General features: G+C 37.2%; 1 protein-coding gene across 6 annotated transcripts in view; it reads left to right on the forward strand.

The window, feature by feature from the left end:
- SUCO (SUN domain containing ossification factor) overlaps nt 1–26,671 on the forward strand; it is a 42,684-nt gene that overhangs the window by 432 nt on the left and 15,581 nt on the right. For 3 of the 6 annotated variants that reach the window (XM_049809299.1, XM_049809300.1, XM_049809302.1), the window contains exons 2-13: nt 11,560–11,668; nt 13,872–13,973; nt 15,326–15,471; nt 18,723–18,863; nt 19,042–19,192; nt 21,194–21,314; nt 21,545–21,669; nt 22,163–22,230; nt 22,892–22,999; nt 24,129–24,234; nt 26,136–26,156; nt 26,392–26,447. In XM_049809299.1, coding sequence (XP_049665256.1) covers nt 11,560–11,668; nt 13,872–13,973; nt 15,326–15,471; nt 18,723–18,863; nt 19,042–19,192; nt 21,194–21,314; nt 21,545–21,669; nt 22,163–22,230; nt 22,892–22,999; nt 24,129–24,234; nt 26,136–26,156; nt 26,392–26,447 — 1,254 coding nt within the window. Of the gene's footprint in view, nt 1–11,559; nt 11,669–13,871; nt 13,974–15,325; nt 15,472–18,120; nt 18,401–18,457; nt 18,579–18,722; nt 18,864–19,041; nt 19,193–21,193; nt 21,315–21,544; nt 21,670–22,162; nt 22,231–22,891; nt 23,000–24,128; nt 24,235–26,135; nt 26,157–26,391; nt 26,448–26,671 lie in introns of those variants that run through there. The other 3 variants (XM_049809301.1, XM_049809304.1, XM_049809303.1) reach the window with 3 other exon arrangements.

A 26,671-nucleotide genomic window follows, 5' to 3' on the forward strand; every position in this document is an offset into this window, starting at 1 on the left:
GCGCCCTGGTCGGGTTGGTGAGAGCTGATGGTCGGGGACGCGGGGGAGCGGGAGGTGGAGGTGGTGCCACTGGGGAAAGAAAAGGGGCTTCCTTTTGGAAGAAGAAGAATGCGTTAACGTGCTGGTAGCACGCGGTGTGGTGGTAGGGGAAAGGCAGGTTTCAGCTTTTGGGAGGGTAATTCCCGCTGCTGTGAATAAGAGTCATTTGCTGCGTTCGTGAAAACAAGCGGTGTCGGATGTGGAGTGAGTTAGCCCTCAAATGTCGGGGGTTCAAAATTATGCTGTACGTTTCTGCATGTATTTTGTTGCTGCTCCTTGCTTTTAACAAGAAGGCTTGCTTGCTTGTTCTTTTTCAGGCTGAACTTTGGCTGTGTTCTCTGAAAGATCACGATGCCTTATTCTTGAAACCGATTTTCTGTGACTGGCTGGAGTCGTGTTAAAATAAAGCCAATGAGCCCTTTAATTTCTGCATTGGTTACGTCTTTGAGAGTGCTTTTCATAGTGATTACTTTAGCTATACCTTGTTCCAGCATCTTCTCTTTACTTTGTTTTCAAACTTTCTTAAAAGATGACGTTTATTAGAACACAAATATTGGGAGAATATATTTTTGTATGGTAAGTTCTAAGCTTCTTAAACTTTGGTCCCCTTTGAACTCCGTGACTCACTGTTTGAGAAATGCTAGCCAGTTTGAACAGCAAACTGCAAATATTGAAAATGGAAAAGCAGCAGTTGTTAGAGGTAATAGCGTATCTGCTGTATTACTTTAATACATTTCCTGTAAATTGTTTAAATAGTCTATTAAAAAAAAAGAAAAAATTGACATAGTCTTGAAGTTCTGGGTTGTCTTACAGTTGATTCTCATTGGATGAAGAAAGGGGGAGCCCAGGCGTATCTGTACAGAATCAGTTGCAATCTGGTGCTGACCCTTTCATTACTGGGTTCGGACAATCCTGGAGCAAATTTGGTTCGTGTCATCACATTTTTGTTTTTAGGAGACAAAACAGTGAGTCGAAAAAGTGCTTGAAAACTCTGTTGCCATGTTTGTTTAGCACAATTTTAAACAAAACTGCTCCTAGCCATATAGGTTTGATTAAGTGGGCTGTGAACCTGCTGAACTGTCTCTAGACAGCTTTTCTTTTACTTGTTTCTTCTCACAGAAGGTTCTACTTGTACAGTTAGGATTCTTATTAGGAAAACAGTTGTTTCTTACTGTCTTGAAGGCTGATAACCTCTTTCTGCCTTGAAATATGAAGGTATTCTCATCTTAATGATATCTAGATGGTCAGAGTAACTTTTTGTTGCTGTGTTCTTAGTCTGCTGTTTTAACAGAACTGTTTAGTTTAATAAAAAGTTTGTTACCTATTCCATATTGATAAAGGAATATCATGTTCAACTAATTTGTTGAAATAATATGCTTGTTCTGTAAAGCTCAGGCAACTTCTGTGTTCATCTTGGGTAGTGTTAGGAGAAAAATTGAGCCGAGTTTTTTCTTAATCTATAAAAGAGATTGCTTTTTCAAGCAGTGTCTCAACTGATGATCTCACTGAGTATCCCAAACCTTTTACTATTAAAAAAAAAAAAAAGTAGTTCAGATTATGTGTTCACCTTGCTCACTCTGGCTGCTTTTGATTGAAGAGCCAGTAGATTAATTTAGATGTTGGGAGGCGCACAACTCTAGTTCCTTAGTCTCTGTTGTCCAAACATAAATTCACTTTAGAGAGTTTAAAATCCTCTGTCTGCAGGATGGCATTGTGGTTTGCTTTAATTTCAGTAGCTATGTCAGAGTTGGAATTGGAAGGTCTTGAAGTCTATTAATTCCTGTATTATTGCTGGACTGTGTAATGTGATAAGTTGTGATGTATTGAAAATCAGCAACTTTGTTCACATAAGCAGTTAAGAAAGTTTAAGTAGAAGTCTTTGTGTTATGAATGTTGGCATGTGTGATAAATGTTGGCTTTTTAAATTTAGTTGTCTTGAAATGTACTCTTCAAAGGATTTAATGCTACTAGAAGAGAAGCTCTTTTCTTACAGATGAAACTAGTGGTCAACAGATGATCAGATTAAACAAAAAAGCAGGGGAAAAAACCATGAGACAAAACAGAATTACTGAAAGAATACTTGAGGCTATTTGGACTTTTTTATTTATTTTTAAAACATGGGTTTTGTTTTAGTTCTGGGTAGATGGTTGCTTCTTTCTTTGGTGAAAGTAAGCTTTAAAAAGGAATTTGTTTAATCTCCCATTATGCATTTTAAAGCTTGCCTAAAGAAGTTGATCCAACAGAGAAGTATAATTTGGTAAAAATCAAGTGTGGGGGGGGAAGATTGATTTGACTGGTTTTTTAACTGGAAACTGTTTAAAAAGATCTTATCCTGTAAGTTAAAAATGTGACTCTGTCTTAGGAAATGTACAAAAAAAAACCCGCCAGAAGCTTGAGTTTAGGGATTTGTAAGACATTGTCTTTTCAATAAAGGCAATGTGATGCTCTTTGGGTGTTCAGGATCAGAGCTTTATTGGTGCTTAAGGCTTTCTGAAGCTGGAACAAACACAGCTCTCTGACAAACCTGAGCCAGCAATGTTGTTCCAAGTAGTTCAAAAGAGTGGGATGGCTGCATGGCTTTAGAGAAATAGTTTTGATGCAGGTAAGGCTTAAGAATGTAGTGCTTTAAAAATAACACGCATCTGTGCAGATTGGAGCTTTGCCTGTGCGTGACAAATGAGTCCTGCTGTCCTGAATTTACAAAGATTTTTTTATGCTTAAGCTAATCCCTTTGTGTAGATGATCATAATATAAAAAAATACTTTTAAAACTTACAGTGCTTTGTAATTTGACAATATAGAGAGCTGAATAAGTGGAGTAGATTTAGAAGCTTATAGGGATACTAGTACTATGTGAATTGAGACTAGCTAAGACAGTTTGAAGAGTAACATGTATAAATTGTTCTGACATCAGCTTTTACCTGCCATAAACTGCACTTTTCAAAGTGTTAGCTATGAGTTTAATAAAGAAATCATGCATACACTAATTTGTCTTTCTATGATTCATTCCATCCCAGAAAGTGCTTTGCACATCCTGATCTACTTAGCTTTTATGAACTCTTTTTATCATCCTTGGTTTTACAACGATGAGTATATAAATGGGGATAAGTGCATGTGCGCATCAAGATTCTTTATGTTGTCATTACACTGTGAGTAAGCTGCATCAGTAAAGGAAGGCTTGTATCAAAGTGGCTGAGCAGAAGATGAGCTGTTTCTGATGAAAAACCCCTGGTCTCGTAGCTCTGACTCCGAAATCCATAATGAGATTGTAACCTGAAAATTGTAAAGGTCAGATTGGGTTATTGGCATAGCCAGGAAGAAAGCATAGATACAAATACATTGGCGGGGGTAGATTTTGATATTGCTTTGAATTCTACCTATTAATGTGAAGATTTATGTGAATTTTAATGACATAAAATATTTCTAGTTTTGGTTTGCACTACTGTCTTCTAGATTTATGAAGGTGTGTTTGTTGAAAGCTCTGTAATGCCAAGAGGACCTCTGGAAAAAACAGTGCTATACTGGCAGCGTGATAACATCACTAGTGTTTATTTTGCTGCTCCTGTCCTGCACAGGCAAAAGCTATGCAAGCCAGATAAGAGATCACAGAAGTAGAGGGTTTCCTAATTGAACATTTATTGACCCTATTACTGACTTTTGGCTTAAACCTTGAGCTTGTATCTGGTAATAACAGAAAGGTGTTGAGTGGTAGAGTTGAGGAGTGAAAGGCTGGTGTTGCAGTGTAACATGCCTCTTATCACAGAAATCCTCTTTTTAGCAGAGCATAATGTTTGCAGGAGAGTGCCCTAATGATCTGGATAGAACTGCTAGTGTAACTTGTAATGAGGCTCAACATTTTATCTGGTGATCCTCCTCTTGTGTAGTTACTTAAATCTCTTCAGAAGGCTGATACTAAAATAAACACCGTGTGTGTGCATTTTATGGCAGGAAGAAATGAAGTGTTTTGGGCACTGTTCATATAATCAAAACTTTTGTTCCAGGCATCTGATTTCAGAATGAAAAGTATGATCCTAGATACAGAGAATCTTGTTTGGAAGTGTCTTTGCTCTGTAGTTAAGGTTGGGACAAAAGCTGCACCGGAACTCTTGGATTCTTAAAAATCAAGTGTGAATATGCCTAGCTTATAGCCTGCTCAAGTTGAAGGTGGTGTATGCAAGCAGGGGCTCTGGCATCTTATGTAAAACAAATGCTTGGCTCAATCAATTATTGAATATTTACCTTCTAAAATTATTTGAAAATCAGCGAAGTACTTTCATGCAGTATCTTCTAAAAGATTTGTCCTAGAAACTTCAGATTTGTTATGCAAGTGGTGTACTAAAGTGACAGTGTACCCCTTCATGAGGTTGCTGTGTTAGACCATGCCTGTTGCAATGAGATGTGCCTCACTTCAAACCTTTTTTTTGGAATGCCTTTCTCTAACCTGTTATCAGTTCTCTTTCACTTTAATGCTCTTATTCTGCAAAATATTCACAGTGATACTTTTTGGCTTTTTTGCTTTTCTTGTCTTTAGTTTTCATTACAAATCCAGCTTTTGGTAAATTCTGTGCCTCTTTCAAGGGGAGGATATATACGAAGTCTTTTAAAGTTAACACTTGGAGGTGCTACAGCCTTCTGCCTGAAGAGGGTGTTATTTCTGTGCATGAAAACTTGGTTGAGAACAGGGTAACCTAGATCTGCAAGTCTAAAAACTTTATTGTAATTATTGGTGAAAATACTGAGCAGGTATAACAGACAGACTGATCCCAAAGCTACTGCAAAGAACTCTTGCTCAGGTAAGTGAAAATATTGGTATAAATGACTTAAACTGGATTGGAATATCAGTAAAAGGTTCCAACAGTTCAAAATTAGCTCAGGTGCTCAGAGGGACCTTCTTGGCTTGGCTGAGTTTTGAAATGGCAATCAAGATCTTGTTGAAGTCCTTTAAAGGTAAGAAGTCTATTAAAAATACATTATAAAATGTCTCGGAGTTAGATGGTAGCAGCTTTACAATGATCTGGAGCAAAATTTATGATGCTAAATTTATGCTAAAATTCCACTCCTTGGCAGTATGTTAAGCTGTATTGCATTTACAGTGAGTTTGAAGCATGGGGAGCTGGTGCAGAGAGGCTGGTGATGATTCTGAGCCTGCTGTTGCAGTGTTGTTCCTGTGTAGACAAGCTTATGAATTTAAGCAATGAGGGAAATCTTCAAAGGTGTGTAAGTTAGACATTACTACAGACTTGAAGAGCTTTAAAGTTTAATCACAGTTTGTGGCTATTTAGGTTTCACTGTGTTTTTACAGAATCTGTTCTTTTCCCCAAACTCTTGTGTTAAAGATAATAACTGGAGTTTGACAATGCAGGGAGGTTCTCTTAAGCTGCAATCTTCAGTGCAGTATTACAGAACTCTGCTACCAAGAATCATTAGGAACTGCCTGTTCCTTTGAGCATTTCAAAATGGACACCTTTTGAGGGCTAGGGTTTGTGACTTCTGTCCTGCTTTAAGCGCCTGAAATAGGGTACCTGGATACTCCTTTCAAGAAATAAGAGGTATGTGTTTCAGTGTTACTTTGCAGCGTGCATCTAATATAGGCTGTTGTCTGTTATGGGCACTGTATCAAAACAATATACAATTACAGTGTTGTGAAGGTGGCTGTTATCTGAGCAGCTTTTCTGGGAAAGGATGAGAGTAATACTGTGAGAAAGGAATGAAGAGGTTTTCCACTGTTGGTCCTCGGCCTTGATTTCTGTTGTTTAACTTAGGACAACAGTGGACAGTCATGAACAAATGTTATGTTCTCCCTCTGTCTTCTTGGATTTTTATATCTGAGTATACGCTAGCTCAAAGCTAACTTCCTTTTCCTTCCTCAGAAGATACTGGTGTGTCTCCACAATCTCAAGATCAGATCAGGTGGTGCAGAGAAATGTGTGGCTGAAGGTGGGATATAGGGCTACCCCTTCAGGCAGTAGTAAATCAGTTAAATCTGATAAAGTATATGGTACAACTGTAACCTTGTTTTGCAGTCTTTGCATGCTAATGCATTTAAAATGCTGAAAGCCATATTTTAAACTGATGGTTGGAATCTCATTGTCTGAAGCTATGAAATTCAGTATTGGCACAAGTATCTTTGTGTTGGGCTCCACTGAATAAGTGAAGTAACTGTCTTTTTTGTCACATTGCAGTTAGGAGACAGTTTGGAGAGCACATTCTTTGCAAAGAGTGGGCAAGATATTAAAACCCTAAATTAATTGAAAAATTCAATGGATTTGTAAAGGATTTGTAAAAAAGCTCCAATTTCAGTTGTTCTAGGGTTTGTTTTTTTAGCATGTGGATCAAGTTCGTAGATAGTGGTAGGAAATGAGATGGTATCAGTGCCTTGCTGGCAGCATCCTTGCTCAGTGTAGATCTGTAGATCTAGTTTTCAGCTTTTTTCTACCTTAAAGTTCCATCATAACTTTTAAAATTATCTTATTAATGCATGCTGCTCTTCTGTGGTAATAAGTGGCTTCTAAATGAATGGTGGTGGTTTTTTTTTAACTGGCATTAAGGAAGATTAATGGTTCTTCATTGCATTTATCAACACTTATTTCCACTTCACATGCAGAAATGAGTATTTTATCTGGGGAGATTGTGCTAAAGCAGTCAATGCCTTGCAAATATCTTTCTTCCTCTGACTGGTTGAAATACTGTTGCTGTCCTAAAAGCCTGGTCTTCATTTTCCAAGAGGTTTACTTTGTTCTGTAGGCCCTTTTAAATTAAGTCTCTCTTGCTGAACTGTTCTGAGAGAAAGATTGATTCCATTAAGTTACTGGGGGAGAGGGTTCCCTCCTTTTGCTGTTTTTTCTGCGTTACCAGTGGCTGGAAGGCAGATTACTGCTGACTCGGGAGACTGGTTGTGGATCTGCTGAGCTCCTTGTTCTTACAGAGCCTTCTTTCTCTTCTGACAGGCTAGTGATAGCAGTCACAGACCTATAGGGCTTGTTCAAAGCAAAAAGGTAGTTTCCTGCCTTCCTTGCCCTTTCACAGCTTCTCTCATTTTTTACCTGATTAATCCAAAATAAATTATTCTGTAATCAAGAAAGTAAGCTTCAACAAATAGCCACCTCTCCCCCATTCATAGGCCTGCTCTGCCGGCTCTCTGCCCCCAGGTCCAAAACCCACCTGCCTTCTCTTGCACAGGCCTCTTCTGAACTGAGTCTGAGTATTTTCGGTAGAGAAGTGTCACATGGCAGGGACGGTGACCTCTTCATTATCCCTCTTAGCTGTTGGGCATCGGCATATCTGCATAATACAACCCTCTGAGAGGTGCAGAAAATGTCCATCATAGTCCTGGAGAGACACTGTTCCCCATTCATTCAAGGGGGGCTTGGTAATTGGTACACTAGTGATAGTTTCCTTTTATTTTCCCTTTCCTTAAAATTACTCTGTCTTGCAGGTGTCGACTGTAAACTGTTTTGAACTGCTTCACTCTGGTGTCCAGAAATAGATCTTGTTTGGGGAGAATTTAAGAAAACTCTTGAATCATTTAAAGGACAGATGTTTGAAGTGAATCTTGTGTAAGAGTGGTTTTGTATGAAGTCTTTGGAAAAGAAAGGTTAGGCTGTTTTTCTCTGGGAAGATCAAATTACAGAAAAATGGCTCTTAACCTTCAGATTTTGCTAATTTGGATTTTTTTGTCAGCTATAACTTGTATGAATAATTTTTCTTACCACTTGTTTACTTTTTACTTGATTTTTGTGCTTGTCAAAACAGTTATCAATAGCTTCACTATCTCTGATAGTCTTCTGCAGCCTCCTTCAGAATTACTTAGGGTTTGAGCCAAATTAGAGCTGGACAGTCTTTCACATGAAACCTACACTGCAATTTCAAAACCACCCGCACTTTTGAATTTCAGTGCATACTTTTTCAAAAGCCTAACAGCCGTCAGTAGACCATAGCCAATTTGCATAGCAATGAGTGTACCGTACCATTCAGATAGGGGTAAGCAGACTTTCTGCTTCAGTAGAGAACCACAGTATGTGCCTGCCCTGTGAAGAGTAAAGATTCCTCCCTCCCCCTTGTCCCCCTTCTCTGTCTGGGCTTGCAGCTTTTGCTTTTGGGTTTGTGCATATCAAGCTGAAAAATTCATGGTGTATTAGAGAAAATATCTTTTAAACTACATTAATGATGATACTATAAAAGTTAGTAAGTGCTTAAATTTCTTTGTTCTTTATGAGATTTAATAGCAGTTATAGCTATTTTGAGTCATACTTAGCAAAAATGGAACTATTGAAAACTTCTGTATCCATGTAAGTGGCTAATGGTTTGTTATGTGTTTGGAACAATCTCTTGAAGTATTCTTACACTGTTATGTCATTTGAAGATATACCTTGTACCTGAGACAGTATATCAAGTGACTGATCTCCAGTACTATTTGGGCATTAGATCTGCTTGCTTCCAAGTCAGCATTAAAATACTACTCTTTTGTCATGAGAAGGGGAAGGATGTATTAATATATACAGATGAGGAAGCTGCTGTGTTTTCACTGGACATGCTGTGCAAGTTTACTAAGCTCAAGGGAAATTCTGCTTTCTGTAAATTAACACTTGGGTTTTGATGTTTGTTGTTTTTCTGCTTATAGAGAAATGCTTAACAGAGGTCCTATGTCATTTGGCAAATTTTTTTCTTACAAGCTATATCATTTATCAGCCTGTGGCTAAAAAAGCCTGTTGAATGAATATGCCAAATGCTGAAAGACAGAGGAAAAAAAAGTAGCAGTGGTCCTGATAAGGTGATTAATTTGACTTCTCACAGAATGGCTGGTCTCATGTGGCCTTGTGTTCTGTGGATTTGTGTTCTTAATGCTCTGTCAGAGCTTGATGGCAGCAATTGAATGACATATCCTGCTTGCTGCATCCTCTGTTGCAGTAGGGCTCAGGTTTTCCTGTAGGTGCATGCATGCACATGTACACAAAATTAATTCTCGGTCCCCTCCCTTGCTCAGAGGGCTCTTGGGAGACTTGAGGCTTCATGTTTTTGTTGCGGAGTAAACTGAGAAGAATTTCTGAAAGTAGGCAAGTTGGATATTGGACACATTATGTCGGAATAGCTTAAATCTATGAGCTGTCAAACTGCATTCTTCTAAGAGCTGCATTCATGCTCTAATAAAGCATGATTTGTTGTGTTAAAAGTATCAATATATTAAGTTAAGAAATGTATGCCTTTTGTGCTAAGTGCTTTTCGTGCTTGCAAGTGCTGAAGTAGTTACTGTGGTTGTGAAAATATAGCTTGTGTTATAAAATGCTGATTCACAACCAATGATATTTTTCCTTTTCTACATTAAGGGACTTAATGTTGCTCTGTACAGCTCACTGAAGATTCCCCCCTTAGTGTAAGCAAAATTGGAAGTAATATATTTGGGTGCATCTATAATAAAGGCGTGGAATGAGCTACAGCATGTTCTGTGTAATTTTTCATCTTTCTCTTGCATTTTTATGAAGAACCTGGGAGTTGTCATAGTTGGAAGGAGAAACCAGAGGTACTGTCATTAAGAGCATGAGAAAATTTCTTCATGAAATGATTGAAACCACTTTTCAGAAAAATAAATGACTCGAAGTATTTGCATAACTCATTTTTCCAAGTGAGAGCTAGGAAGTCAGGCCATAAAAGTCTGGTAACATTTAATTCAGTCTCTTAAATGTACATCCTGTGCTTAGAATAAGACAAAAGTTTGATGGAGAACTTAATAAAAACAAGTAACTACGTGATGGGATGGGAATTTAAGGTGTGTGAGAATGCATACACCTCATTTTCAACTTAACTGAGATGTGAGACTTTGTACCCGCTACAATATGTGGTTGTAAATGTTTTCATACCCTTATATTCAGTGCTTTAGTTTCCAGTAACTGCAGCTGCTTCTGCTTAACTTGGGGGCTTCCATTTAGTTTAGAGGAAAGCTGTTACCTCAAAGATAAGAGGAATTACTGAGGTGCAGTGGGGCTGAGACAGACCTGGGACACCTTATTTGCCCATCTCCAGAATAGTATGTCAGATCCCACAAGTTCCTTTCTTGCTGTCTTCTGCTCTTCTGGTGGTACGAGACCTGGATTTAGAGTGGCTGTTTACCTTGATGACACTCCGTGCAGCAAAAGCCCGATTTTGTGATTGCCTGTGACCTGGAGAAGCAGTGCTCCCTTTCTGTGTGTGTGTGTATATATATATAAACATATATATGAATGAAACTTGTTTTTAAAATGTAGTATTTGACTCTGGTCTACTGCAGCAGGGGTTTGTCCTTGGTGGAGGAATCTATGCTGCGTATACATTCCAATAAAGGTGATCTTCAAGTTTTTAAGACAGGTGGTAATTCAAGTTCTAAACACTAGACTGATCCCAGTTGCGTAAGTGAATCCTGACCTACTAATATTCTTACTATTATGACTGACTGTTTTCAGTCATAGTTTTCAAAACTTATGTCAGAAAGTTGCTGTATCTAGGTTTCTTGTATGCTTAAAGATCTGCTATAGACCTGTCTCTTCTTAGGAGGAGGCCCTTTTTGCAGGGTGCAGAGTGATGTTTGTGTGAATTCACACAGGGGTCATACTGATCACCTGGCTGTCAGAGTATTTCCTGGAAAAGTGTTTGGCTTTAAAGTGGCAGGTGACTCTGGTCAAGTATAGTTGAAAACTCCACTAAAAGCTCAGTTTGCATAATGTTTTGCTGGACTGATTTGTCATCTGCATGAAGACCTTTGCTGGCCTTTGGGCCTCTAACCCTAATGGTTTGCTGTACAGATGTTATCTGGGATGTGAAGGGGCCATGCACTGTAAGCAACAAAAGATGCTGTTCTGGTGCAAATGTTTGTAGATGTTGGCTGTTTTTCTATGGAAATAAATCCATTTCTACTGAGAAGCAAAACTGTTCAGAACTGAAGGTACAAAACCAATCTCTATGGAGGTTGTAGCTAAAGCCAGCACCTGGTTTGCTATTTGTCTCTACATTTTCATTGGTTTGGGGCCTTTTGTTTAATATACTTATTTTCTCTAATTCTCTTAAATGTGCTTGATGATGCTGACCATACAGAATTTTTTCAGATGCAATCTGCACAGGGAAATAAGGAGCTTTATTTTTTTAATCTGTGGCTTTAGTTTTTGCTTAGTAACAATCATTGCTAAAGATGTCCCATTACTATATGATGAAGGATATAGTTGATTCAAATTCTTTCTAATTTGCAGTAACTTAACTAATTTGTGTCAGCTTTTACTTTGGGACATGGTATCACCCCAATAACAGTTTTGCTGATACTTTTGTCTTTCCGAAGTAGTAAATTTGTAGTGTGTTTTCTGTAACTAATTTCTTAAAGTTAAGTCCTCCAAAAGTTTTGATAAATGAGTATCTATGAACTGTACATGTGTATTTTTATTTTTTAGGCACCTCATGGGAACAACTGAAAAAAGCTTGAGGGAAATGATGCTGAGGGAAATTAAAAATATCATATTTTAATTTTAAATAAATATTTTGACTCTTTTTTTTTTTTAAATAGGCTTCCTATTTGGCATGTCTTTTGTAAAGACAGTCTTTCATCGGCAGTGCAATATGCTTCAGGTGATGCTTGTGCCCTGGCAAATGATGATGAAAATGTCCAGGAAAAGGTATGCTGAATAAATCATGTTAATTAGCTACTTAGTCTGACTAGATACTAAATTAAAAAAAAAAAGGTTCATATGCTACAATTTGTAGAGCCTTCTTGGCCAGAATGTTTAATGCACTCAGTTGTTCTGTGAACCATGATTTTTATATTCCCAAGTTTTTGTTTTCCTTTACTTCAAGTTTGTTGCAGTTGTGTGGACAGTTTGTGTGTGTGTCTGGCAGGGGAACAAATAGTAAAGCTAGTAATGGTGGCTTAGGTTTTTTTGAGTGCCAGATAGTAGAAGGGGTCATCAGGGATAGTATGTAGCTCTGTAGAGACCACGATAAGAGGTGATGGCCTTGGTAAGTCTGGGCCACAGTATCTCAGTTGCATCTGTGTTGTGTTAAAAACCCAGTGCACAAATGACTGCTATCCTAAATAGGAGATTTAAGATCAATTGTTTTAAGTCAATATTTATTGCTTTGTTTTCCTCCTGTTTAATAAATAAACAAAGCTAAAACACTTATGTGAAATGCTAATAAACAAGATTCTGTCCCTTATTTATATTACTCAGCACTTTAGGTTAAATAGAGTGTAATCATCCCACCCTGATTAACTCATTACAAGTTTCTGCATAATGCAATTTCATAGTGAGTTCCCAAGCTGTTGAGTCATATCAGAAAGTCATGGTAGCTTCATTTATTTACTTACACATGTAAAGAATCAGCCCTATGATAAGCATGGTTAGTATTGATGTTATTGGTCTTCCCATTTCTTCTACCAATCAGGAGTAGTGCTAAATCATAGTCCTCATTCCAAGAAAGCTTTTATATGCCACATCAAACCTGGAAAATCTGTGTTGAGCATTCCAGTTGACTCAAGTGGAGAGCTGCCTGACCAGAAAAAAATACTTTAAATATTGTAAGTTTCAACATCTAGGGTAGCTGTATTTTTTTTGCCAGCTTGTGTGGCCAAATAGCATTCAGTCCTATTCTTCCTGGCTGCCTGAAAAAAGTCCTGCTTGAGTTTAATGGCTGATGTAATAAAAGTGGAAAGATAAAGTAAGCTTTGAGACTAGGAAGCCATTGGTGTATGTTTTCCTACTTCTTTGCAAGATTATTCCCTTCCTTCTGTTAACATGGCTGCATTGTTAAGCAGATTTCTGAACTTCAACCCAAAGATGTGAAAGCTCGTACATTATACTGTACTTTTTGCTCATTAAAGAAAAATCTCTTGGGTGTATGAGAAATCTTAAGCATGCATCTATTACTCCTAACTAGGCTGCTGGAGCTGTCCTGCTCAAAAAGAGCAGTCTTGCAGCTCTTGATCAGTTTTCCTTAGATCAGTTGTAGCTTCGAGGCATTGATGTGATTTCATCTTAGGGACTAGGATGTGAGCTAATAATATTTGGGGAAAAATGTTGCTTAGCTGTTGTCTTCAAGATTTGCCTGCCCGAATTTGTACTTCCTGCTCTTCTAGCGTATGCCTGAACTCTCTGAAATTAATATGATCATGTAATCTTATATAGCATAGCAACCCATTTTGGATCTGAACACTAGCACTTTCAGTACTCAACCACAGGATTTTAGACAGCTCTTACAAAACAAGGGATGTGTAAACTTATAATAGATTTCTTGCCATGTTTTAAAGTATTGCTCAAAAATAACTTGAATATGTTGTAGTCACAACCAAAAAAAAAAAGGGCTGAGGGACAAGTAAATTCTTGTTAGTTTTCCAGTGTGGTGGTTTTAAAACTTTTTTCCTCGAGTTGCTTTGAAAGGTTACAGCAGACTAGTTCTGCTGATAAGACTCCTATAACTGAAATGTGTCAAGTGTTATTTTTTAATGGTTGTCTGTTGCAAGTCATCTTAGGATTTCCCCCTTGCCCCCTATTTTGGGCAGCAAGGAGACAGGGAGGATTTGTCAGCATGGGAAATCATAGCAGAATGATTAACCTTCTTTAGTGAACAAACTGAATGATATGAGACAATGCTAAAATGATCTTTCCTGTGAAGGTTGAACTGAATTGCTGTAGTCTTTGTACAGATGAGATCTTAAACATATATGGGCAGTGGCTCTGAAGATTCATATATCTTAACTTCTTGTTGATATTTTGGTGGTTTTAAAGGTAGCGTTGTTCAGTCTGTACCAAAGGTAACTCCTCTTACAGAATAGAACGCCTGTGTTACTGCATACTTACTGTTGTTTTACCTTTAACGTACTAGGGGGAAGAGGCTGGTCCCAGACTGGAGTCTGAGCATGGAGACTCAAGTACGCAGAGTTACTCTACCCAAGAGCTGCTTGATGACTTTACAAAATCTGACCAGGCAAGACTTCTATTTCATTCACTGTCTCCATACACTCTTCAAATGCTTCTTGGATTTCAGCATCTTTCATTTAGGTTATCTAAAGCTCATAGTGACCATCTATCACATTTCACTTGTGTGCAGGGTTGCTGTCAGACTCATGTTTCCAATGAAGGAGAAAACGTGAGCTAACAGCTCTTGCATTTCCCATGTGCATAAGTAATAGTAATAATAATTTAATATTTGTAGGTACTGACTAAATAAATCTTTCCAAGATAAATTAAAATTGGATGTTACAGGTAAGGTTGTCACATTATAAATAAAATGTAGAAAGCCTTCTCGGTGAAGTCTGTTGTATAGATCAGGCTTGGTGATTGTAGCAGTCCGTTTGAGCTTTGGTCCTTCATGGCTTCTGTCAGTTTCATTTCCTTTGTTAAAATGGGAAAAGGGCTGTTTCAGTTGTATGTGCCATTAATAGCTTTGAGTCAGTGCTTGGTCTTAAATGTTGCAAAGCCCACTGTTAAAGATGATTTATTTGGTAGATATTTTTGTTTTGTAGATTACAAGACAACATTCAAAGGACATACTTCTGAATCTATATGGCATGGTTTAGATGTGCAATTCTGTAGTAAAACGTTTCAGACCTCTTCATATTCGGTTAGATGACTCAGAGTAATCCAGCTATTGACAGGAGGCTCTTGTTTAATAGTATTTTGTATTGCTGCAAGAGTCAATCTGACCTGTTTCAGTGGTTATGTACTCTTCCAGATTTAGAAAGCTGTATTTTGATTATGCTGTGCAAAGGCTTATGAAAACTGGAGACCTAGAATAAATAAGACTCAAGACTACTAGGCTCTTGGAATTGATAAGGGATTTATCTCTCTGTTAAGTTACAACATAGAATAGACATCTAAATAATTTTGGACCTCCATGGGAGTGATAAAATTGAAAGCCTTCTCCAAAATTAAGCTTAGGATGAAAATAGTAGATGTATATTTTATTGTAATGGAGCATGCAAATAGAGCCATTTATTTCAGTTGCTGAAATATTCAAGCTTATTTTCTTGTGGCTCGCTCTCTATAGAAATGCATGGTTGAGGAAGCTGTTGCACATGCCTTCACCAATTCATATTTTTACACTGTTAATGCAGACTATGGAAGAGTGTTGCAACTATCTCCAAGTGGTGCTGAATACCACCTAGGTTTATGAAGAAAGAAAATTTATTTAACTGTTTTGCTGCATGGTTTTCTGGTTCATTGATGACAGAAATCTGAACTACTGAACTGTTAAAACTCCATACTAGAAGTTGTTACATGAATACTTTTCCTATTCAAGTTCTGCAAAACGTATGTTCATCTGCAATGTTTTCACAGGCTACAGAAATAAGTGAAGCAAGCCAGCCTGAAGTTGAGACTCCATCTTCAGTAGATATAAGTGAAACTTCATCTAGCATAGTTGCAAGCACTGAAAACATTTCCAGTTCACCTACCTCAGAGATACCTCCAGTCTCGCAGCCCAAGTAAGCTCTTTCATTTTATTGTTTTGGTCTTTGAGAGAATATCACTCTGATGTTAAAAGGGTTACCTATTCAGATTTAGTAGGGATAAGACTAGACTGCTACACATGATTCTTTTGCTGTACTTTGGTTTATGGTGTCAGTGCTAATGGAATATGCCATCGTTTACTCAGTGTGTGGATTAAGAGTTGTGTACTTGCATGAATTGTCATACTATTGTCATTATCGGTTTATAAGCTGCTGTTTCTTTTATGTGCTAGATAATCTGTACTATAAAAGCCCTTGGGTCTTTACCATTAGGATTTCTGCCCTTCACAAATGCGCTTTCACATCTGTGATCACAAGCACCAGGGCTGCTTCAGTGATGGCCTCTGCTTTCAGTTAAGCAACAACTTTGCAGAATTTTACTCCAGGACTTAGAGCAGTCTTAAATAAGTTCTGATATTAAGAGACTTTTGATGAAATAGCAAATTTTAGTATAAACACAACCAAGAGAGTTTATAATTCTTGTACTTAGTGTATTGCAGAGCTACCTCTGCTGCAGGCAGTCTTCAAGAGTTGATGTGCTTAATTTTGTTTCCCTTCTTTCTGGAATGTGCTATCAACTGTGAACTGTAGTATGGAAATTCATGTATGTATACTTCTAGGTACTTTCACAAAATTCTCCTGGGCTTTTAAATGTATGCAAAGAGGAATATAGTCTTCTAATTGTCTGCTGATAAAGACCTAATAATTTGGTAGATAAAAATTCAACATATTAAAAATGAAGTAGAATTCTCTTTGGTGTTTTGGGTTGTTTAATAGTCCAGTTTTTCTGGTTTGCCAAATTTAAGTTTTGTTACCATAGAAAAGGTCTGGAAATCTTGTCTGCTGACTGATCTTGCCTAGTCTCCTAGGGCTAATGCTTAAGCACCTTTTGGTACTTCATAAGTGTCTTCAATTGCAAGTCTTCGAAAATCAAGCTTCCCAAATTTGCAGTTTTTATAAAACAAAACTGGAATGTAATTTCAGCATGTTTCTTTTTATAGCTTTTGTTGACTACTGTACTGATTCGTTTGTGTAATGTGTTGTAAGTCCTACTGTTGTCAGCTCTTAGAAGGAGGTTCAGGATGTTTGCTTTTGAACATTCATCTTGGTGTCTTGTAATTGTTGAAAACAGTCTTGCTGTCAATAGTTGGGGAGTACTAGAATGATGAACTCTGAAGACTTGAACTGTGAAACAAATGAAAATGTAAACTTGTGTTGGAGGACCCGATATGTTAGTTAATACTTGGCAGTAGTGTTTTGACCCTAGTAACATTTACAGGAAGAAAGAGTAGAATGAGTGTAGGAGAGATGCAAATTAATTCAAACCAGTTTATTTTTAGATAGTAATAGGTGGTCTCTTTGTACAGATTAACTCTAATATCCAAAACAGCTGTAGTCCAACTCCATAGTTAAACAAGATTTTTAAAAAGTCTTAGTTGTGTTTGTTATCTTCAGACAGCATTTTTCCTGTTTTAGATGCTGATTCCCATCAGTGCAACAAAATCCAGCTTCTTTAGGTGTTATTGGTCTGATATTCCAGCAGGACCTCTTAGTCAAAATATTCTGGAAGTAATTTTATTCCAAACTATTTTTACTTTGTAATGAATCTTTTTTAGGACAGCACTGATTCTAGCTTTTCTATCCAGACCTAATCTGGGGAAGACTTCTTGAAAAATAATCTGAGCTCCTCTTCTGGTTGCAAATAAAGACAGATACCATGCAAAGTGAGCTTGGTAATGCACTTTCAAAATTAAGGCAAAGCTACTAACAAATGAAAGTACCTGAAAGAGAAGGAGCACTACAGCTTTTAGGCTTGTGCTACTCGCCTTCTGCCAGAATTAGTTACTTGAGGCCAGTTAGGTACACCCTGATATCAGGGTATTTTTAAGTTCGTACTTGTCCCATATTTTATTCAGTTGATAATTATTCATACTGTCATCTATCCACTGAGATCAAGAATATGTGGAGCTTTTTAATTTGAAGTGTAGTGGTCAACCTTACTTAAGTCATTAAAGTGTTATATGCAGAGCTAAACTGTGTGCATCTCAGATGTGCGTGTTTTGGGTAGTTCAGAAAAGCTACTCCGTTTGTAGCTAATAAATTCTTGTATTCCTAGCATTTGTTAGATTTTGCTACATAGCAAAAATTCTTGAATACCTATGAGGTTTTTGGTTTATACTGTGGGAACTTTATCATATGAAAGGTACTAAAATTGGCTCCCTGGGTTTGTTGCAGCTGCTTCTGTTGATAATTGTAGCAGTCGGAGAACCAAAAAGATTCCCTTTTAAGTTGCTGACATGCTGTTTGTGTTTTGGCAGCTCTGTATCATGATATTGGATTAACCTAGTTTGCTGCTGACATTAAAGAAAGCTTATGTTGAAATTTAGGAGGCAGAATAAAGCTTTCACTTAGATCTGGTTTGTAACCTTCTAGATCAATATGAAAGTCATCCCTGTACTGGGGAAGAGAGAACAATCACTGAAGTTATCAACTGAAAGTTATTATCTGTCCATCTTGTCTTCCCCACCTGTTCCATCATTCCTAAAGAGCACATAGGGAGGCTTTCTTTTCAGTTTCTGCTTTAGGATTTGTCTGATGTGCTGTGTTTAGCCTTCCTGGGAGAGAGGAAGTAAAGCAGTGGGCAGATTAGCTAGTTTAGGCTGTTGATGCGGCTTGGATAATGATCTGCTAGGTTACCTCATTTTATTACACTAGGAAAAAAAAAAATCTAGTGGAGAGGAAGTCTGGCTGGCTCTACTATATATTGTTATGCCACCCATTTTCTCCTAGTTTTAGCCAAGGTCTGTTCTGACTGCCCACTGACTTGAGAACATTGGAGCTTTTAGTGATGGACTCAGTCTCGTGTTTGATTCTGTTGTTGAAAAGGAAAATGGCTGGCAGTCAGGTAACTCTGAAGCTGTTCTTAATTTGTTGTGATGATGGGAAAAATTATCCTTTGCAGTGTTTGGTAAGATGTTAGATGAGAGTTCTGGGAGATGAGAAGTGTGTGTTCCTTTGCTGAGACAGTCTGGAAAAGAAAATTCCATTCTTGCATGGGTACAGCTAAGAATGCAGTTCCACAGGTATAGCATACTTCATTCCTCTTTTTTTAATTACTTCTGTGAGACTGTTGCTTTTTAAAAACTTTGAAATATCTTATGTGGTTGATTAGCAGGGTTACTTGTGTTATCAGAAGGGCAAAAAGCATGTTATTTTTTTCCCTTCAGTGCAATAGAGAATTCCCATGCTGATATTCCTGTAGTCAGCTCTAGTGAAGCCGAGCAGTCAGAACCTGACTGTGATATTGGTGCAACACTTGAGGCTGACCCTCAGAGTGAGGCTTCCTCTTTCGTCAGTCCGCCAGAAAGGTGAGTTTTGAAGTAGGTTATGAGTCTGAATAATTTAAAGGTAATTGTTCTTTTCTGTCCTGGCCTTGCAACAAACATTTGCATGTGCTTGCTTATCTACATATGTGTGTCTAATGCTGCATATGGCTGAAAATGTGATCATTTCATAAGTCCTAATACTCTTAAATTAAACTTTCAGCCTTGCAGGTCAACATATAGAGAACATATCATCTTCACATGGCAAGGGAAAGAAGACAAAATCTGAGTTTGAGTCAAAAGTTTCAGCAGCTGAAAAGGGGGCAGATGAGCAAAAATCTGCTCTGAATGCCTCAGAGAACTTAAAAAGGGAGGTAAGCAGTACTGATAGCCACTCAGTACACACAGGAGCCTAATGCCATCTGTTAGGTTATCACCATTGTTAAAGATGAGCGATACCCATTACTTTTCTGATTGGCAGTGTATAAATGCCCTCACATTTTGAGCGCTGTGTGTGGTTCTGATATTGGCATGTCAACAAGGGTATAATAAACTGGGAGAAAAGGGCAGCAACATTGATTGATTGGCACAGAACAGCTTTTCTGAGCTAAGTCTCTTCAAATACAAGACTTGGGGAAATCAAATAAAACTATCTGGAGCAGAATCCAGAAGAAATGTTCATGTAACAGATAATTAAGCTGGGACTTCCTGCAGGATGCTGTGGATGCTGAATTTTTTTTACATAGGTTTAAAAAAAAAAAAGGGCAGGAGGGGAGTGCATTGCATGGTTCAGGTAAGCTTGTAGAAGAGAAGTCTGAGGGTTGACTCTTGACTGAGTCAGGAAGTTCCTGATTAGTAAGCAGATGGCTAAAGGCAAAGATGATGGTTGAAAGAAATACAAAATGTTGGGTGTGCTTTTATTCTTTCCTAGGTATCTTATTTGGCTACTGTTAAAGTGGGATACTTAGCTAGACAGGTCTTTTATACTTAACTGTATGACTGCTTTTGTGTTCTTCCTGGGAGACACTTCCTAAAGCTTACAGTTTTTAAATAGGTAAAGAATGATCAAGGCCATGTCAATACCATTTTTTGCTCTTTCAGCATCACATTTAAACTGTCACTAGAAACTTGGATAACTCTCTGGTAAAACCAAGAAGTTTTTCCCGAGATTATTGAACAGAGTACAGTGTGCCTTAAAATTGTTACATGCAGTCATGAAGAGTCTTCTAAAGAACTTACTACAAACAAATTGGTGTAAACCAGTATTTAAAAAAAACCCAAAAGCCAAGATTTTCTTTATTTAACCTAATGCTTTAAAGACTGCAATTTCAATAATTATGGCATTGGCCTGATGTCATAGTTAAGCAAGAGCATGATTTGGCATTTACTTAGTTTTTTGACTTAATGCTTTCATCATAGTCCAAGGAGGATCTTATATCCTGAACTTTCTTGGGAGAGGAAGATATGGAGTTTTTTAGGTCCTCTCATTTCTAAATATATGTGGGGATATGCTTTTGGGTACACCACATCTAAAGTTCTGTTGCAGTGTAGTCATGTGAAGAATTCTTGTCGCTTTTGTCCAAATATATGGGTTTGACTCTTTTTTTGAGGGCTTTCAGCTATAGAACTGTATGTGAAATAATTCTTGCTTTAAGTGCAGAGAAAAGATGTCAACCTACAAAGCAGCCATTCTGGAAACTACCTGTAAAATGTTGTCTACAAATAACCTCTACACTTGAAATGTTTAGCAAAAAGCTTTATGCACATCTGGTGGTGTGCTGGAAATGTGTTTGTACAAAAGAGAAGTTAAGACTTGAAATGGTATAGCATATGGTTACCTTAAAAGGGTTACTTCTTTGTCAGGCAAGTCCAAAACACTTATTTCTTTGATCAATAAACATTAAATAAAACATTTTCAAATAATATTTCATTCTGCTGTTTTTTTGATGTGTTCAGAAATTCCAGGGGACCTCTGGAATTCTGTCATGACCAACATTCATATTTGAAGATTTCTGCTACAGGGAACCTTTTTCTCCTTAGGAGGAGGAAAATAAAAAGTCTTGAAGAAAAAGCAGATGTTTTATGAGATGGAATGCTTACATTTTACTTAAATTGTATTAGTTTAGCCACAAAAATTACCAGCATCTCAAAGAATCTATAATTCTGCTAGGAAATCATCACATGTTTTTTTTCTGGTTGTGAGCTTACCTTGACACTAAGATTTTAACATGGGTTCAAATGATGTATCTTCTGTTGACTTGAGAGCATGGGTTTTTTTGTTGTTGGGTTTGGTGTTTTTTTTTAAACCATAGAAATTTGTTTTTTCATTGTTGGTACTGAAAAATATTCACAAGTGGTGGCTCGCTCTTTTGCAGAAAGACTATAAGAAAACAGGAGAAATTGACCCTACATCGGTGATAACTCCAAAGGACCCTGGAGACATTCCAACATTTGATGAATGGAAGAAGAAAGTTATGGAAGTGGAGAAAGAAAAGAGTAAGTTCAGGATTCATTTATTTGGTCTAAATACACACCACTTTCATATTGTATCAGGTTTCAATAGTGAAACTCTCAATTTGGAATGCAGCCTGGAGCTTCATTTTTCTACTAGAACTACATAATTAATAGCATTTATTATATAAAAGCAGTGAGCGGAAGTTCCCTGAAAGTGAAAATACTGTTTGTTTGTGTAGTTTGTTACAGTAGCAATATTTTCCTGTTCCTAGGTCAGTCAATGCACCCTTCTGCTGTCGGTGGGCAGCATTCCACAAAAAAAGTCCAGAAAAATAGAAATAACTATGCCTCTGTGGAGTGTGGTGCCAAAATTTTGGCAGCGAATCCAGAAGCAAAGGTAAGCATTTACTAATTATTAGTGTGCATGGTTTCAGTTTACCCTTATGCAAGAAGTAGTACAAAGTACACTTCCTTAAAACTGAACACTGATTTCTGAAGTAATCTTTTATTTCTGTTTGGGTTTATTGTGATTTTTGATTTATAAAAATGGGACATAAACTATGATCTGTCCCTTTTTTAAGAGGGATTGCTATAGAGAAGTTCATGTCTTTTTAAGTGAATTTGGAAGGGGGAGCAGAACCTGCTCAGTACAGAAATTGAACAACTGAACAAAGTTGTATCAAACAGCTCACCATAATAAATAATCTGTGATTGCCCCAAAGTAGTACTGCATAATATCTCCTGTATGTTATCTTGCTTAGAATGTTGTGAAACTCTGTATTAGTCTACATAACTAATACCAAACTTATTTTTGGAGAGAGGGAAAACCCCTTGGTGCAGTGTTAGTATTTACCATACAATTTAAAATACTAATTCTCTTCTTTATACAGAGCACTTCAGCTATTTTGATGGAAAACATGGACCTTTATATGCTAAATCCTTGCAGTACTAAAATCTGGTAGGTTACTGAGGTTTGCTTGTATGACAGGAGTGGTTATAGTTTTCCATTGTGATGGGACTGTGTGTATCCTGTGGGACTGACTTGACCTTGGTGTGTGTCTGCCTGAAATGTACATGTAAGGAACTTTCACAGATTTAGCACTAGATGCTTTGTTATGTTCCCTATAGAATTCTGTCTCTGGTATTGAGAAGTAAGATTAAGAGGATAACTTTATTCACTTTAGTATTTGTAAGTTTTGCATAATGATTATCATACAGAAAAGAAAGCACTGAGCGTTCAAGTAAAGATTTTGGTTTCTTTCCCCAGCTGTCAAATAATTGTACGACACGTGATCAGAATTTACTGTGTACTAACTGGTATTTCAGGTGTGGTTTAAATTGTTTGCTATCCTTAGTTTTTAGTTCTGTGACTTGTTTCCTTTGAGTACAAGGCGGATGAAGCTTTTGTAGCTGTAAGTGCTACCTAGAATTGCTAAGCTAGGTATGCAGGTAAATATCACTAGGGATTTTGAAGGGAGCAACAAGTGATGCCTCCTTATTGTACAGCATTTTTGTAGTGTTCTTTTATACCCAGTGAAGGATGCAGTAACAAGGTAAAGGACTGAGGACTGTAATTGTAGATGGAAAAGTGCTTTTAAGATTTCCTTTTTGTCTTGAAGGTTTGTTATTGAGCTCTGTGAACCAGTGCAAGTAAAGCAGCTTGACATTGCAAATCATGAATTATTCTCTTCCACTCCTAAAGACTTTCTGGTGTCTATTAGTGACAGGTATGTTATCAAAACCCACCCTTCTGAATGAAAAATAAAATAATTATTAAATGGATGGCTTCATAAAACATGGTCTGTGTGTGTCTGTTATTACATGTAATGCATTGTGAAATTACATGGATTTTCTTTGTGTCTACGTTATCAGTTACTAGCATATTTTTCCATGGAAAGGGCAACTGTCAGGTCCTAGACTACATGGCTTAAGTTCTTTCTATCTTTCCTGTATTTTTGTTCTTTGCCACCTTAAAAATGAAAGGAAAAATTTGTTGAAAAGCAGCAATGAAGCAGCAGAAATTATACAGTAGCTAAGTAATGGATGGCAGATTATGAAATGAACATTCCTTTGCAGAATGCCACTGGAGTTGTGAGCTGTCTCCTCCCTTGTCATTCAGACCATTTTCACATGTCTTAAGCTGTCTTCAATGCTGAACTCTGTCCGAAAAAGTCCAAATTATTTAAAAAGGAAAAAAAAACCCCCAAACAGTAGTACACCATTGAGGAATTGGAAGGGATAAGGTTACTATTGGTTGGCTGAATGGCTGGTTAAAGGGTGGCTTTATCGTGTTTTAGGCAATGTTGTACCCCCACTGCTTGCCGGGATTGAGCAGATTATTCTGGTATGTGAAAGAGGAGACATTCACACAGTGCATCAAAACCCCTTGTTTTCTTCAGTGCTTAAAGCATGTAGATTCTGATTCTTGATAGTGTGTTGCTTAGTTCTAACTCTGCTTTGCTCACAGTTTTTTTTTGCTGCTTGCTTACAATAATATTTACAACCTATCACTTACGTGTCATGTTCTTCAGTGTTCATCTGAGGTGACTTTTTTCAGTTCCAGAAACTTTACTATAGGCTGGCTGAATTTCAGTAATTGGATCAAGTATAGGGTTTCATCCTTCAAGGACTTGCACGCTGTTTTAAGTATGTGAAGAAGTACTGCTGAGGTTTTGTGTTGGGAGTAACGTTATATTGCAGCTCTTATTTCCATAAAAACCACATTGCTGCTATCTTGCAACTGAAAATAAAAAAAAGTATTTCTTCTGGGAAAAGGCGTTTTGGGAAACTTGAGGAAATTTCTGTAAACGGTGGGTTCTTGTATTTCATTAGCTGTGTCCATTGTTTCTTTTCTAGGTATCCAACAAACAAATGGATTAAATTAGGTACTTTCCATGCCAGAGATGAGAGGAATGTCCAAAGCTTTCCTCTAGATGAACAGATGTATGCAAAATATGTTAAGGTAACTTAACACTGCAAAAGCATCCATGCTTCTCGGGGAAGGAAAGGTTTGCTGGGCTTACGCTGTATAATAGAACACCCAGAGAAATGTGTTATTAAAGCATGCTTTACCTTTAATTGCACTAGTTTTGTTAGTGGCCCTAGTGTGATTGGCCATGTACTAAACTCTTGTCACATGATCACAAGTATATTACCTTCCTCATAATGGTAACTGAGAGGATCTTGGGAAGCACCTATTACCTTGTGTCCAAGTACATACTTAGTTGGTATCTGAATTAGGAAAAATCCAGACAATGTTCTATTCTATTTGACTTAACCAGCTGTCACTTGAATGTAAGATGAGAAGTATCGACCTATTTTGTCTCTTGGCTGTACCTGCTTTATATATATATGCACACATACACAGACTCTCTCCCTGAAGCACAGATTAGAATATGTGTACTTGATAATTCTGTGCTGTATTTAAGTGTGTTAAGTGAATATGCAAGAGTAAGCATTTGAATTCTGGTTCTCATCAATAGACTCAGAAGTGCAGTTTTGCAGTTATTCAATCATAACTGTGACTCATGCAAATTATTTAGGCTTACTGCACTTGCCGTGATCTCTCCACCTTCAAAATAACTTGCAGCAAGCTATCTTTACTCAGGAGGCTCAGAATAAAATTCCATAAATAATGTGGTACTTGGAGCGGGATACAAGCTTTTGTGAAAATATTGGGAGGTAGTGGAGGTTTAAATTCAAATAAAATATAGACCTTTTAGGTCCTCTCCAGTGATGCGTTATCTTCCAATTACGGTGCTGCCAAAAAAAAAAATTTGGTCTGTGGTACTGAATAATGATTTGTGCTTTCATGAAGAAGTAACTATGAATGACAGTTATCTAACTTCTCTACCTAGAAATTCTGCATGAGTCACGGGATAAAGATTTCATTTATTTTTAATTCTGTGTTCTGGCTGAATTAATGCCTTAAGGTAGCTGGAGTCTTGCTTGTCACTGAAGTTCCAGAATAACACTAGGTGCCTCAACACTTAATCCCTTGTTGGATAGAGTGTTTTGCCTTGAATAACATAGCATGGTAAAATTTTCAAAGGATTGTTCTTGTAATGTTTTTACTTCATAGCACAAAAAGTAAGCAAGTTCTAAGCGTGCCTAGTCTACAGAAGAAGATTCCAAAACTTTTTTCAAAAAGTTTGATTTTTTTTTTTAAGTGGCTTAATGAACTTGTATCAAAAATAATGGAAATTTTTTTGTTAGAGTGCTTTTATGGGAATAGTTATCTTGATCTCACTCGCAGATCATTACAGCCCTTCATTGGTAGTGTCTACATAGTGGTATAATAAATGCATTCTACACTTGCAAATTCAGATTAAATACCAGTTTGTAGTCAAGTTCTCACTAGAAATACACAGATGACTCAAGCTTCCAAATGTATCATCAGATGCTCTACAAGTTTTCTTCCAATAGTGTTTCTGTAAATTAAAGCATGCTATATGGAACTTGAGTAGCAGTAGTACATAGAATGCATGCTATGAAGGTTTTTTTTTTCCTTTTGAGTTGCTTTCTGTAATCTGTGCTCTTTAAGGGAAAAAAACCCACACTTAGTAAATTTAACACACTTCACTATTCTGTCTGCAATCATGCTGCCTAAAAAAATTGAATAACTTAAGATCATTAATAAAACACTTGTTGCATGTTAAACTTCTATCTGAAAGGTACGAGGGCTGAATGAAATCTTGCTACCTAAGGAAGATGAAGTAGTATTGCAACTTTCTTTCATAACTTGTCATCTTAGGCATTTATAGTACTGAATTAAAACCAACAAAACTGTAGTTGCTTGTGGCATGTGTTCGGCCTTTGTACTGACATCTTTTTTTTTTTCTCTTTTCCTTTCTCTTGCTTCAGATGTTCATCAAGTACATAAAGGTTAGCAACCTCTTCTTTTCGAATGATGAATGCATGGGGCTTGGGGTATTCTCTACTGTGACTCAGGACTTTAATGCATGGCAAGAACAAATCTTTCAATCTTTTCTGTTATGGGCAATCTACAAATCCCTTAAGTAAACAAAAGTTGCAATTTCAAGATTGGATGTATATGTTAAATGAACTCTTGACTCTGTGGGTCTTTGGACTTTTATTTTAAGTACCTTTTATTCTTCAGGTGGAGTTGATATCGCACTTTGGATCAGAACATTTTTGTCCTTTAAGTCTTATAAGGTAATATCTTAAGTGTTTTGCTCTGTCTTTCTACCTCCTTGCAGTGAGGATTAGTGTGTTTTAATAATAGTTGGGCAACAAATTCTAGTTTTCAGTTTAAGTTATTTGCAAATATTGTGAATTGAAGTAGTTACCGAATTTACCTGCTGCGTAGCATGCTTCACATCTGATTAAAGAAGCTTTGAATCTTTCGATTCGATTCTCCAGTATGAAAAGAATAGTTT

Source organism: Accipiter gentilis, chromosome 8 (assembly GCF_929443795.1).
Source record: "Accipiter gentilis chromosome 8, bAccGen1.1, whole genome shotgun sequence".
NCBI lineage: Eukaryota > Metazoa > Chordata > Aves > Accipitriformes > Accipitridae > Astur > Astur gentilis.